The 15,624-nt window shown below is 36.1% G+C and overlaps 1 protein-coding gene across 4 annotated transcripts; it reads right to left on the bottom strand.

The window, feature by feature from the left end:
* Window positions 1-1,994: 1,994 nt before the first annotated feature.
* LOC18440999 (ubiquitin-conjugating enzyme E2 PEX4) lies at window positions 1,995-15,278 on the bottom strand. Of its 4 annotated transcripts, none has more exons than XM_011627574.3 (6): window positions 15,055-15,278; window positions 7,919-7,986; window positions 4,072-4,191; window positions 3,864-3,992; window positions 3,105-3,234; window positions 1,995-2,244 (listed from the first exon to the last, which is right to left on the bottom strand). In XM_011627574.3, exons 2-6 carry the CDS (start codon window positions 7,922-7,924, stop codon window positions 2,156-2,158), a joined length of 474 nt encoding a protein of 157 aa, XP_011625876.1. In that variant the 5' UTR covers window positions 7,925-7,986; window positions 15,055-15,278; the 3' UTR covers window positions 1,995-2,155. The 4 variants fall into 4 exon arrangements, with proteins under 4 accessions (XP_011625876.1, XP_020527191.1, XP_088716240.1 ...); XM_020671532.2 differs by lacking the exon at window positions 15,055-15,278 and adding an exon at window positions 8,835-14,285; XM_088860114.1 differs by lacking the exon at window positions 3,864-3,992 and having other exon boundaries at window positions 15,055-15,277.
* Between the last annotated feature and the right edge of the window lie 346 nt (window positions 15,279-15,624).

Raw genomic sequence — 15,624 nt, 5'->3', positions numbered from 1 at the left:
AGGACGAAGTAGAGAGCTACCAGAGTTTATTGAAGCAGTTAAGCGTTCGATTACCATTTGGGTGCATGGTTTCTTCCCTTTGAAAGCAGTCCCCAGGGATGTTATGTTCTCCAACTTCTCCCAGCTCCTACTTTTAAAACCTAAATGTCCCAACAAACGTTTTTTGAACTACGCTTCTGGAGGGCTGGGTGAAACTGAAATTTCATGGTAGCGTGAAGGCCTCTATTGCTGGCTACGGGGGCCTTCTTCGGGACCCTTATAGCTCAATACTCTGAACTTACTCTATTGCTGGCTACGGAGGCCTTTTTCAGGACCCTTATAGCTCAATAATCTGGACTGCTGGCTGCGTAGGCCTTCTTCAGGACCCTTGTCGCTCAATACTTTGGACTTACTCTAGTACGTTACACCAATGTAATCCTAATAAAGCGGAGCTCTTGGCGGTTCAGGAGGTACCATTGTCCAATGGTCCCAATGAGGCCCTTCCACCATTGTGGCTGAATACTCTGGACTTATACCATTCGAAGGTGCATAACTCAAGGCCCATCCTACAACAGGTGTGGGCCTAGTGGTCGTCGTGTCCTTTTTTAACCGAAGATGAAACTTAATCTCGAGTATTTTCCTTTTTTATATTTAGCATATGGGCCACCCATACATAACCCTCCAAATATACACATAAGGCAATAAAAATGAGTTCCAAAAAAAACATCGTATACAATAAGACCATTTACCTTTAATACAAAGACATCACAATTACTTACAATCATCCAATGTGAAAATTGCCTATAATTTTCCAATTGAAAACAATTTCGGTCAATTGTCTCATACACGAGTCTGGTTTTTAAAGAAGTTTAGTACTCGAAACATCCCAAGTGAATCCATTTCTTCATATTTATGAATTTAGAGCCCCAAAAACATTGCAAATCTGATGAATATTGAAAATATATTAAAATGACCCATTCATAAAAACAGAAGTATAAAACCAACTATTTTTAAAGCTGAACATCCGTCATTTTCAATATTCATGATCATGGTCTCGATGATGAATTAAGCCACCGTGAGCAAATCATCCATTATTGTTACATGACCTAGGGTTTATAAACCTCTATGAGGTCAATCGCCTATAATTTTCCAATGGAAAACAATTTCGGTCAACCGTCTCATACACGAGCTGGTTTTTTAAAAAGTTTAGTACCGAAAACATCCCAAGTGAATCCATTTCCTGATATTTATGAATTTGGAGCTCCAAAAACAGTACAAATCTAATGAATATTAAAAATATATTAAAATGACCGATCCAAAAACAAAGTATAAAACGAACTATTTTTAAAGCTGAACATCCATCATTTTCAATATTTATGATATAATGAACTTGTAAAATCGCGCGTATGAAATCCATGTCTACGTTGGATTTTAGGAGCGTAGACTCGCCATAACATATGCATTTGCACATAAATCCCAACCTTTTCTAATAGGAAAACGTTTATATAAGTGCAAAGCTCTAAATAATCAAATTACGGCACACCTCTAAACCTTCACTAAAAGAGGTTGTTTTGATGCCCAAACATCGTCAAATTGATCCTCTCGACTTTCAGATGCATGGACACGAGAAGAAAATGGATTTGAAGTTTTGGAAGTAGTACATCTTGTAATACATCTTTGGGCTGTCAAATATCAAGATTTTCAAATTTTCATAAATCTGCTCGATCTACACAATATTTGAAGTTTAAAATTTTATAATTAAAAATAAAAATATATTTTAAGGCTATCACAAAGATTTCCAGTATTGAAACCACATTTCTCAATACTATTTGAAGGTTCTTTTTACCTTTAATTGTTTAGAGCCTCGACTCTTATCACCCTTTATCAACAGAGTATGATACATATCAAATGCGTTCCACTAAAGCAGATTCTTCAGCACATCATTTTAGTAATCAAACTTTTGAAAGTAACTAATTGTAATTATTTGTAGCTATAAAGTAGCAAAGTGATTCACATTAATTGAAAACACAGAGATTTGAATTGATTTTACGTTTGGGTAAGAAACAAAGTCATCATCAACACTGAATAATGTGATAAATGGACAAAGGTCGAGAACCAATACATGTCAATGAGAGATTTGCCTTCCATAGAGTTTGCTTTTTTGGATACAATGAACTTAACCTTTCTTGGGCATGGCAGCAAGCCTAGTATACATCTTTGCCATGGACTGATACCCCCTGAGATCTCCAGACCTCAAAAGATTACCTGCAAATGATTATTACAATTCACTACTTCTCATAGATCATGAAAATATCAGTTTTTCTTTAACAACAAATGGAAACACAGGAAGCAAGCTTGAGAGAGAGAGAGAGAGAGAGAAATCCATCTTCTAATGTTGGTGTATAAAAATATTCTAATCAAGCTATAATGTCAGGACAGTAACTGGATCTAGTCAATGCAAGTAGGTGCAGAAAATACGGCAGTTAGGCTCCCATGGTATGGAATATTGGTCCAAAACCATAGCCATTAGGCATGAAGCAAGTTGATCCCATTAAAAGCTTTGTTCAACCTAAACTCAAATTAATAAAAAGGTACCTCTTAATACTCATACAAGTGAACCCATGGTATTTTGCTAAAGATCTCAAAACTCAGATTGCACGGGGACAACATGGTTTTGCACTTGAAATCACTTCCTCGACCTTAAAATTTATAAGTTAATCGTGGGGTTAGTAGTAGAATTTGCACAAAGACCCAAAACCTTGGGTGGAAGTGTCGAGCACAGGAAAAACACAGTTTTAAACCAAAGGGACTCCCATAAATCTAAAATGTTTTGTAGGGGAAGATAAAAGTTACAAAAAAATATCACCACAGCCGATCCACCCCCAAAAAAGCCAAAAAAAGAGAGGAAACTATAAGCTCGATAGGAAACATTGTTACCAAACTCAGACAAAAGACCAATATAAGAAACAGCACAAGTTAACAGAGTAGACTTCTGGTATGGAATATGTTTCTATAAATGGAGAGAATTGCATATTTAGAAGACAAGATGCCCAATTTGAAAATTGCATATTTAGAATACAAGATGCCCAATTTGAACGCAAGAGAGAGTAACTATTTCAAATTACCAGAATCACAATTAAGTGGGCTATCAGGTTCTGGATGAGCCATCAAGGCAATGATGGCCCTACAAACAGACTGCAAAGTCCATGCTGGGCTCCACGCATTCTTAAGGATATCGAGGCATATCTCTCCTGTCTACATCACAAAAATATCATGTTGTTACAAGACAAATGCATCTTAAAATGAATTTATTATATTAGAACCCAGAAGGCCTCATTCACAATGCCATGTGAGGTTTGCCAAACTCTTCGAGCATGAGTCTGCATGAGTTCCTATAAAAAGCCCTTCCCCTATCCATCTATGTGTGTGTGTGTAAACAGATGTATACATTTTACCGTCGACACTATTTAGGGTTTGTGAATAGGAGCTTAATATATAGGCAAACATTACATTGGTGCACATGCATACAATCAACTAAGGGAGCAATTCATCTTCATCATACTCTCATTGATATATTAATTTCTTGCAATACGGTCCTGCAAATATTTTAATTTTATCAATTCAGTACAAAGGCATAATCATATTTCATGTACAACTACCATTCTCTATAGCCAATTCCAAGTTTCCTAAAAATTGGGTCATTTTTCGTTCTCTTTCAAAAGTCAATCGAGCCAGTTGAGATGTCTTCATTAGAATACTCACAAAGTCAATAACAAATGTAACTAGATAACCAGCCATTAGATCCATAACTAACACAACTTCTTCAAGAGCCAAGACTTACTGAAAGCTAACTAATAATAACTAAAAAAACAAAATATTAGCACCTTGAAATGCACATTGGGATGGAATATTTTTGTCAAAAACCGAACTTGAGGAGGTAACAATGGGTACTGCTCTGGGATTGCAAATGCCAGCTGGAACACACCACCTTCATAAGGGGTTTCAGAAGGTCCCTAAAACAAAGACGAGATCTTAATAAAATAAGGACAGGACAGGACAAATTTGGGTTGACCAAGGAAACTGAAAGCTTGCCTTAATAAGAGCCGTCCATTTAAAAATATTGGAATCATCACACAAGAGTTGGATATCTGGATCCACAGATTTCTCTCGTTGCACCTCTTTGTACTCCTTGAAAAGCCTGGCTCTTGATGCCTGCATACGCAACATAAACAAAGGTTAACTTGGACCAATCATTTTTACGGAAATAATGAAAATTCATGTACACCAAGAACATATTAATAAAAAGAAAAAGTTTATATAAGGTTGAGGGCTTACACAATCAAATTAAGGCACACCTCAAAATTCACTAGAAGAGGTTGTTTCGATGTCAAAAAACCCTCAAATCGATCATCTCCGCCTCGAGATGTATAGACACAAAAAAAAATAGATTTCAAGTCTGGGAAATAGTTCATCTTGTACTGCACTATATGGGCTGTCAAGTTTCAATATTTTCTAGTGTTTATAGATCTACTTGACATACACTATTGAAGTTCAAATTTTATAAATACAGATGAAAATAAATTTCAGACCATCACAAAGATTTTTTTTTATTATTGAAAAATCATCTTTTGAAACTATTTACAGCTACGCCTTACCTTGATTGTTTAGAGCCTCAACCTTATATAAACCAGACCCTTAATAAAATTATGTGCCTTCTAAACCAGTCTATAGCAAAAGCAAGGTTCTAAAAATCGCAGATCCAGATCGTGTATCAGTGGATCTAGCTTGGTTCCACCATATATCAGGAACCAACCAATCTCCCCACAAACCCATCAGTTGTTTGATTAGGGAACCGACCACCGGCCCCATCTTCAATTTTTTTTTTTGTTTTTTGGTTTTAATTTTTTATTTGATATTTTTATTTAAAGATTGTTGGTAGAGGGCCCATCCGCCTCCTTCAAAGTGGGAAGCCGCCAACGCCATGCTTTTCTATCCATGAACCCCTATGATAAGGTTGTCGTTCCCCAACCCCCCCCCAAAAAAAAAACAATCTTCTTCTCGTCCTCAATGTGGGACTAAAAGGAAGGGCAATTGTAGTGTAGCTTTACCAGGTAACGCTTTTACTAAAAGCTAAAATTGAGCAAATCAACAGTGGGTTATGGTTTTAATGGGCATTACTGTGCGATTTTGTATTTGCTAATACCAACTAAAAAAATGTGTGGGAATATCATGTAGGTGCTAGGATTGCACACATGTAATTAGTGGAGTAGCAAAAACTATGATGCAAATTTTGACCCCAATTAAAATTTAAAGAAATTCACAGTAACATCCCCCAACTTGATCGGAATCAAAAAAATGTGCGAAAAGCTTTCATATTCCCCTGGGAGTATATTGTTCATCTACTCCCTTGAACAAAAATCATCCTCATAATATTTTTTGGATCCAAAATTTTGGGGATATAATATCTAGAACTCAATGACTAACCTCCAAAAAAAAACAACGTATCATCTATGTGCCTGAAAAAAAATGACGTCCCAAGATTGCATAGGAACCCTCTATTTTTTTGAGGGAAAGATCTAGATGTCAAGAACTCAAAATCCATTTTTTTTTCTTTTAAAACAATCATCTAGGGATACTTAGATGGATCCCATTATTTTGAATAAAAAAATTAACTCCTACATAGCAATTTCAGTTCAAAATTTAAAAATCCGACCCACCCTCTCACCCATAATTTAAAACCATCATAGTAAGCAAAAATATAAAGGAACAAATTTATATAAGGGTGAGGTCCTAAACAATCAAATTAAAGCGCGCTCAAAAATTCAGTAGAAGAGATTCATTTTGATGCCCAAAAATCCTCAAATCGACCATCTCGACCTCTAGATATATGTTCATGAGAAAAAATGGATTTCAAGTCTTGGAAATAGTGCATCTTCTACTGCATTTTCTGGACCGTTGATTTTCAAGATTTTCAAGTCTTCATAGATCTACTCGATCTACACTATTTTTGAAGCTTTAAATTTTATAGTTAGAAATAAAAATAAATTTTCAGGCCATCACAAAGATTTTTAGTACTGAAACATCTTTCAACACTATTTGAAGGTGCGCCTTACTTTGATTGTTTAGGGCCTCAGTCTCAAAAAAACCACACCCATATATAATTTTTTTTTTTTCTTTTTTGGTGGGGGGACAAGGAGAGAGAGACACATTTCAAAAGCAATTAGAACTTCGAGGATGACTGATATGAATCCATTTCCAGGTTTGACATTTCTCCCATAGATGCGAGACACATTCATAACCCTTAAAAAATAAAACTCCAGTGACATACTTGAATGCATCTTTCTGGTACAACTATGCCACACCAGACAAGCACGTGTGCGCGTCTGCCAGCTCAACGGGCGACTGCAGATATGCCTGCCATGCATGTTGGCAGTATGTGGGGGCTTGCACATTTTGGCAACAATCATATGTGTGAGTAACACAAATGGAGACTGCACACAATGAGTGAGAGTTCATCGTGATCGAGATTTAAGGTACTAGTTGAATCGGGATAGGAAGATGATTGGTTGAATCAAAAAGGAAACTGTGGAGCTATATTTTGAAGTTAATGGGGAATCACTTAAGGACCCAGTTTCTATGCGGCCAAGCCCGCATATGTAGAAATGCGGGCCTCTTAATAATCTATTTTTGAGATGGAGTTTTGGACTTAATTTTTAAGGACAAGTAATATCTAACATGGAGATCATGAATATGAAAAAAGAAATAAATTTTAGGAACTAGAAATAATAATTCTAGTAAGAAAACATTTGGACTGTTAGTTTCCATTGTTTTTAGATGGAACACCTACTTGCATCCATCTTTAAGATCGATGCTTTACACTTTTTGGACCCCATATGTAGTCATGCGGTCCAGCCCGCATGAAACAATTTTCCATCACTTAAATGTATTTCTGTAAAATAATGAATATACAAAAAAAATGTTCTCTTCTTGATATTGAGATAAAAGCAAAATTCACATGTGTAAGCAAGCACAAATGGAGAACATGTACAGTGGGTAAGAGTTTGTTATTGATTGAGATCCATGGTACCTGATTGAATCAGGACAGGAATCGTGATTGGTTGACTCAAAAAGGAAACTGTAGAGCTAGATTTTGGAGCACATGGGGAATCATGTATTCATATTTCCGTGAAATAATAAACATACAAAAACTCTTCTTGACATTGAACAAAATTGTAGAAGATGACACGTAATACCCATAACGTATCAAAAAAGCATTTATCCAAATTCCAATGAACACTCATTTGGATGATTTAGACAAGCATCTAAAAACTCCAAGAGATGCACAAAAAAGAAAAGAAAATTGATACAAATACCCGCCTTTACTTCATTGAATCCTTTAGCATACCCAGGCTAGGAATTTCCAAATCCTTTAGACACATTTTTTGTTTGTGCAAACTATGTTTGTACTTCACTCGGGGGGGCGTAATATGTTGCAGGGAATAATATTTCAGAGCTGTACATCTATTGTACAAAAGATCATTTTTGGCTATAGAAACAATGCCTAAATAAGGTTAACTTGAGCAAGTTACATGACCTCCTATGTTCGTAAAAAGACTCAAAATCTCACCCATTGTTGGATTTTAGAATCAGGGCAGTTTATTCATCAGCCTGGAAGAGCAGCCTGGAAGAGCATCTTGCCCATTTCCGCAAGGAACACTTATATTTGCACATATACTAGATTTTAAGCTATAAGTCTTATAATGAATCCAAATGATCAAGTGAATCACAACATACTACGGATAAAAGCTGAAATGCAGAAAAACATAATAAGAGCAATCCTATTTACTAGACCATCCAACAAATGAGACAGCAACAACTTTATACATAATGTACAAAGGCATCTTTATCAAGCTCATGCAATAAATACATTATAGCTTACCTGCATTTACTCTATCGAATAGGATTACTTGCAGTGTAGACCTTGATGATTAAAGAAGAACCTTCAAACTGCATGAAAACAAGCATCATGTTTTCGATTTCCTTTAAAAGACGTAATCAGTGGAAAAACCAAGACATGAACAATCTCAGAAAACTAACCCTCAAAACAAAACAAAGGGTGTCATAAGTATACAAGTTTTTTCCCCCTTAAAACTTTAATATTTTTTATGAAAGTGTGCAGTGAACAAAACTAAAAGATATCCCTTCTAAAGCTAAACATCTGGCTCCTAGAAAGGACCAATTTAATATGTATCTTGACAGAATCCACTATAGCAGCAAGTAGATAATCTCCATTGTATTGTGAAAAGAGTGCAACACATTAGCAATAAACTAACATCAGTAATGAAATCAGTAGAACAATAAACTTATAAAAGTAATGAAAACATTAAGGGCATGGCATCCTCGGTTGGTGGAAGCTGGGGCCCACCAAAGCCCCCCTTCTCCACAAAAATATGGAAGAGGCCCCTTCCATGCTCTACGCTGGATGGGAAAGCTTCGGGGAGGGTGTAAGCAAACAGGCAAGGATGATTTAGTGTAACTTTGGTCTCCTGCTTCTTAGAAGTTCCACCAATCAAACATGTTGTATCAAAAAAAAAAAGGAATAGGTAAAAATAACAACTGGAATAAAAAAAAAATCTATCCACAACTGCAACAAATTAGAGTCGCCTTTTTAATTAAATAGATAACTAAAGAGGTGCCAAAAGCCTAATTTTCCAAGCTAATAAATAAAAACCCTATAATTTTCCCTTTGCAATATAGAAAGCCAAAAGTCCAGAGAGAAAGACATACCAAAAGGCCTATAGAATGTATGTCCTTCTATGACATAATTTCAAAAACAAAAAAAAAAGGATCCTTACTGTTGAGACAGCCTGTTGTATCCGATTGACATCTGCATATCAGCAACTTTTCTAAATCACGATGATTTCCCTTAATCAAGCTGATCACTGTTTCCTATTGTGGACTCTTCAATATAGAATGTTAACATATACAATTCTATATATCTGTATAAGGGAGCCATAAAAGGGTGTAATAATACAGATTAATTCTCCCTTCGTGGATGTAGGCCCAATCGGCAGAACCACGTAAATTCTTGTGTACTCATTTTCTCTCCCATGCTCTTAACATGGTATCAGAGCACAGTTTCAATCTACTAGTTGATCTTGCTCGGTTAGAAAAAGCAACGTTTGCTTTGGGAGAAGGAGTCTTATGATCTTGTCTTGTCTGAATTAGTCAGCTGCTGCCACTTTGAGATTAATGGAGGCATCAATATTTCAAGATAGCCAGGCTGATTAAGCTCTTGTCCAACTGCATCTGCTAATGTACCAATTGCATCATACACAATACGAAGGTTTCTTTTATGATATTTCCCAAAAGAGCAAAGAAGGTGCTGCAATATAATTTCCAAGCGTGGGGATAGCTCTTCTGCAACTTCCTCTTCTAACATAGCAAAAGCAAAACAAGTAGCCCCTTGCAAACTCTAGCAAGGTCACCACGAAGCGCAAAGGCACTTTGCCGAATATCAGCAGCTTCATCAACACAACATTGCAAAAGCAGGTCCATCAGGTTGCTTTGTGCAACCAGCCTTTCTATCCCACTGCCAAGTCCTTCTGCAAGTCCAGAGAGCAAATCCAAAGATCAAACTATGAACTCCTTATCATATTCAACACCCAGTCGACCTTTGTCAGCTGCTGCATTCGTATGTGGTTGATACATCTCTGATAAACAGGCTCTGCAAACTGGAAAAATCCAGGACCTAATGCCTGTGCTATTGATGTAAAGCACTCCAATAGTGGGAAAATCCAGCATGCTGCTACAAACAATTTTTTCGGTGCTATATTTTTTCGGTGACCTTGGTTTTATGAAGAAATCAGCCTGCTGGTGGTCTCTTCTCTCATAAGTTTGTGGTGGACCCCTGAGAACAAATTATTTCAAGAAGGCAATATTCTTATTCAACAATCTTGTGGGCCATCTTGTGCACTTCGCCAGCTTCAACAACTACAGGGTGTTGAACGTTTTGGTTTTTCAGTTATTCTTCTTCGATATTTTTTTCTGCTTGGCTCGGTAAGGACTTTCTTCGTTCCTTTTTATTTAACTATTGTATTTGTTCTCATGGCTGAAATTTCCAACAATAATGAGCCAAATCCCAACTTTAAAATAACCACTGAATTATTAAAGGGAGGGGTTAATTATATTTTTTATGCAAACTCTGCCAAATTATTTATTAGTGGAAAAGGAAAATTGGGATACATAAATGGAACTAAAAAGGCCCCTCCAAGTACTTATCCAAAATACGAGGAGTGGGAAACCAACAATGATTTGGTAAAAAGTTGGCTTTTGAATTCTATGGATCGCAAAATTGCTTCTGGATTTCAGTTTTGCTCCATGGCTGCCGCTGTCTGGACTAAAGCCCAAACTATGTATGGAGGTCTAAATAATGTCGCAAAAGTTTATCTAATTAAACAAGAAATTATGAATTTGAAGTTGGGTAATCAAACTTTTAGTGAGCTTATTGGCGTTGTCTCCAGTATATTTGATCAATTGGATTATTATCTGCCCACCACTACTGATCTGAAAACACTTGAAATTAGAAAAGATCAAGAAAAGACATTTGCCTTGTTGTTTGCTCTTGGACCTGAACATGAGGCTTTGAGAAGCCAAATCTTACTGTCTAAAGAAATGCCTAACTTTGATTCTGTTTGCTCCATTATTAATAGAGAAGAATCTAGGCGTCAGGCTATGAATGGAAATGATAAAAATCATCCAGAGCAATCTGATAGGTCGGCTCTTAATAGTGAAACTGATCATAGCTTTGGAAAAGCCTTTACTTCAAACTTTAAACCCTGGCGTGGTCGTGGCAAAAACCGTGGTACAGGAAGACCTTACTGTCCCGAATGTAAGAAAAAAGGTCATCCCATAGAAAATTGCTGGAAACTTCACCCTGAAAAAACGAGAGAAAAAATGCAAGGAAAAAATAATGCTCAAATAGCCAACAATGATGTTCATCAAACTCTTGAGAAGTTAGCCCAAATGTTCCAAAATTTTCACAGAGCTTCGATTGCTTCCGACTCTGAGACTCCTAACCATGAACCAGGTAAATCCGTTTCTTTTTCTTCCTAATCACCAACATTATGGGTTATTAATTATGGAGCTACTGATCATATGACTGGGACTCCTAATCTGCTTTTAAATCTTGATAAAAATACGAAAGGGAAACCTGTCACAATAGCAGATGGAACCTCATTCTTGTTGAAGGAAATGGAAAAACCAAATTTTTTAGTAGCTCATCTTCCACTGATATTCTTTATTCACCTCCTTTTTTATCTAATCTGTTATATGTTAGTAAAATCACCCAAAGTCACAACTATGATGTAATATTTTCTCTTTCAAATGTGATGTTCCAAGACCGGGTCACGAGGTGGAAGATTGGTGAGGGGAAGCTGGTTCATGGGCTTTACATTTTGGATTATGCGACAAAAGCCCTTGTCACTTCTAAAGAGAAGGAAGTAATAGATAGTAGAAAATGGCATATTAGATTCGGACATCCCTGTGAGAAAATTCTTTGTTATGTTTTTCCTTCGTTGCATTTGGACTCTGGATTGTGATATTTATCGGTACTCGAAACAAACTCATTTTCCTTTCAGAAGTTCTACTAGAACATCTCTTTCTCCATTTAATTTAATTCACATTGATGTTTGGGGACCTGCTCCAATTAAATCCGCTCACGGACATCAATATTTTGTGACATTTATTTATGATTTTTCGAGGACAATTTGGGTATATTTACTTCATTCAAAAGATTAAGTTTTGCCCACTTTTCGAGAGTTCTCTAAAATGATTGAAACTCAATTTGATGCCAAAATTAAAGTGTTGCAATCTGACAATGGGATAGAGTATGTGAACAACAATTTTTCCACTTATCTTAAAGAAACATGAATTATTCACCAACTTCTTGTGTTGGAACTCCCCAACAAAATGGGATTGCCGAACGCAAGAATCGCCATTTACTTGAGGTCACTCAAGCTTTGATGTTTCAGAGCAATATGCCAAAACATTTTTGAAGAGATGTTTTAACAACAGGTTACTTAATCAATAGATGGCCAAGCAAACTTTTCAAAAATGTATCTCTTATGGAAGTTCTAAAAGGAAAAAAGACTTCTTTGAATCATCTCAAAATATGTGGATGTGTCTGTTTTGTACACCGTCAAAATGTTGATAAATTAAGCGCTAAAGCTAAAAAATGTATTTTCATCGGATACTATTCCACTCAAAAAGCATATAAAAGCTATGATCCGATCGACCAACAGGTTATCATTTCCCGTGATGTTAGTTTTTGAGAAAATGAATCATATTTTGTTCCCACTAAAGAAAATTTGGTTCAAGGGGAGACACATATGGTTATGCCCAACATCACTGTTGATGATTTTGATACTGATAAAAATGATGGAAATGAGAATGGAGAAGAAGCAGTTGAAGTTCCTGATGAAGAAGAACCTCAAGCTGAACCTCACCAAATCGACTCTCGTGTGGCCCCCCCTTCCATTAGTCAACCTCAACGTACCACTCATCTCCTAAGTAAGTTTCATGATTTTTATACCTATAATGCTTCCACCTATTCTATTGAACAATTTGTTGATTACTTTCATATCTCTCAAAATTACTTTTCTTATCTTAGCTCTGTTTCTTCCAATATGTAACCAGCTAACTTCCAAGAGGCTATTTCCAAGTCAGTTTGAAAAAAGGCTATGGAAGAAGAACTTCGGGCCCTTGACAAGAACCATACTTGGGAACTTGTCAAGTTACCCAATGGAAAAAAAGTGGTTGGAAATAAATGGATTTACAAAATCAAGTACAAGAGTGATGGTACAATTGAGAGGCACAAAGTTAGGTAGGTTGCAAAAGGGTTTACACAAACTTATGGTGAAGACAATAAAGAAACTTTCGCACTTGTGGCCAAAATGAAATCTGTTAGAGTTCTTCTGTCAATTGCCACAAATCAAAATTGGTCCTTATTCCAACTCGATGTTAAAAATGCTTTTCTTTAAGGTGATTTAGAAGAAGAGGTGTCGATAGAAATACCTCATGGACACCCTAAAAAAATTCAGATCTTGTGTGCAAACTAAAGAAAGTAATATATGGCTTAAAACAATCTCATAGGGCCTGGTATGCGAAGTTAAGCAGTGCCTTATAAAATAATAGTTTTACTAGAAGTGTTGTTGATACTTCTATGTTTATTAAAAGGAATTCCGCTGGAATTGTTGTTGTATTGGTATATGTTGATGACATTATAGTCACTGGGAGCCACATACAAGGGATTGATCAACTAAAGAAATATCTCGGCAATGTTTTTGATATTAAATATTTAGGAAAATTAAGGTATTTCCTTGGTATAAAGTTGCTTATTCTAAGAAATGATTGTTTCTTTCACAAAGGAAATATACCTTAGATCTCTTAACAGAAACTGGTAAAATTGGAGCTAAACCTATTGATACTCCAGTTGAGGTAAATAACAAGATCTCCATCGAAGATGGTGAACCTCTTCAAGATGTTGGTTACTTAAATATTACCAGACCAGATATCACCTATGTTGTGAGCATGGTTAGTTAGTTCATGCATACCCCCAGATCTTCTCACATGCATGCCATTGATAGAATTCTAAGATATTTAAAATCTTCCCCTAATCATGAAATCTCGATGAAAAACAATGGACATGAAAACATAATTGGTTATTGTGATGCAGATTGGGCTGGTAACCCTTTAGATAGAAAATCTACCACAGGTTTATGCACTTTTGTTGGTGGAAATATTGTCACATGGAAAAGTAAAAAGCAAGATGTTGTCACGAGATCCAGTGTTGAGGCAAAATATCGTGCCATGGCGTCCACAACTGTGAACTAATTTGGTTGAAATCCTTTCTCAATGACTTAGGTTTCAAGTCAGCCAAGCCAATACCATTATTTTGTGACAACCAAGCTGCAATCCATATTGCAACTGATCCTGTTTTTCATGAGAGAACTAAACCTATTGAAGTTGATTGTCATTTTGTCAGGGAGAAGGTTCAAGCCAAGATGATTTGTACTCCTCATGTTAACAGTGAAAACCAACTTGCAGAGATCTTCACTAAAGCGGTTGGCAAAGAAAAATTCATCCGTGCTCTTGACAAGTTGGGCTCGTTCAATCTCTTTGCACCAACTTGAGGGAGAGTATTGAGATAGCCTGTTGTATCCTAGTGATATCTGCATATCAGCCAGCTTTCCTAAATCACGATGATTTTCCTTAATCATGTTGATCATTGTTCCCTATTGTAGACTTTTCAATATAGAATGTTCTCATATACAATTTTATATATCTGTACAAGGGATCCATAGAAAGGTTATAATAATACAGATTAATTCTCCCTTCGTGGATGTAGGCCCAATCGACTGAACCACGTAAATTCTTGTGTACTCATTTTCTCAACCATACTCTCCACACTTACTTTGAGAAAAACAAAAACTCAAAATTCATCCAAACAATCAAAGCTTAACCCTAACTCCTATCTTTCTACGGTGTATTTTTCTTTTTTTGGTGGCCAGGGGTTGATAGTTCAGTAGGGATGGGGCCTCCTACTTGCGGTAGGAATGGAACTCAACATGTCAACCAAGACCAAACGTTCCTGATTCAGAAAATTGGAGCAATATTTTAGGTTCCAAACGTTCCTGATTCTGAAAATTGGAGCAATATTTTAGGTTCAAGTAAATGATTCTCTATATGAATTAGAAATCAAAACCCTAATCTCATCAATAACACGAAATATACAATTTCATTCCTTAAAAATTACATACAAAATTCGATGGTTCTAAAAATTTCCATGTTAATAAAATTAAAAATCCTGATATTATAAAATGAAGGAACAACGGACGAAATTGTAGCAAAATCAACAAAATAAGTAGCTTTCCAGATAGCAATTGGGAATTCCGAGTGATGGTTCTTAGATTTTTCAGGTTCTACAAAATTAGGGTTTCGTTTCAGACTCAAAAAATGATAGAGAATAAATGAAATGAATGGAATTTGAAAGGATTTAGAGAGAGAAACACTTACCTCAGAGAGAGACGCTGTAGAAAATACAGAGAGAGAAGGCTTTTAGAGAGAGAAAGAGGAGAATGTCTTGCTATTTTATTTTGACGGCTGACAAAATCAGGACAAAACAATTTGTAAATGACATTTATGAACGCTGCTTTCCAAAATTCCAACAGTTGCCAAACGATTTACGAATCCTACGGGAGTATACTGTCCATCTGCTTCCTCGAGCAAGACTAATAGTAGCCTATTGACTTAGCTCTTCAAAAGCTTTAGTAATGGTGTTATTGAGGTTGATTTAGCTCTTCAAAAGCTTTAGTAATGGTGTTATTGAGGTTGATTTAGCTCTTCAAAAGCTATAATAATGGTGTTATTGAGTTAGTTTCACTAGCATGGTCTATTACAACAAAGAAACCACAGCAAACAATCATCTCATGGAGAAGATAAAATGTTATGGCACTTCTTCTTTTTTTTTTCCTAGATGCCAAACTAATGCCAATTTACTCTTTTTTTCTTTTTTTTTCCTTTGTTTTTTTTTTTCATGGATACGGTTTCTATACGGCCAGCCTGCATATATATATATATATATAT

The sequence above is a fragment of the Amborella trichopoda genome, chromosome 2 (assembly GCF_054954075.1).
Source record: "Amborella trichopoda isolate Santa Cruz 75 chromosome 2, AtrichopodaSantaCruz75HAP2 v2.0, whole genome shotgun sequence".
In the NCBI taxonomy this organism is placed as follows: Eukaryota; Viridiplantae; Streptophyta; class Magnoliopsida; order Amborellales; family Amborellaceae; genus Amborella; species Amborella trichopoda.
The sequence above is the reverse complement of the archived record's forward strand: the minus strand, read 5'-3'. Positions and strand labels throughout refer to the sequence as shown.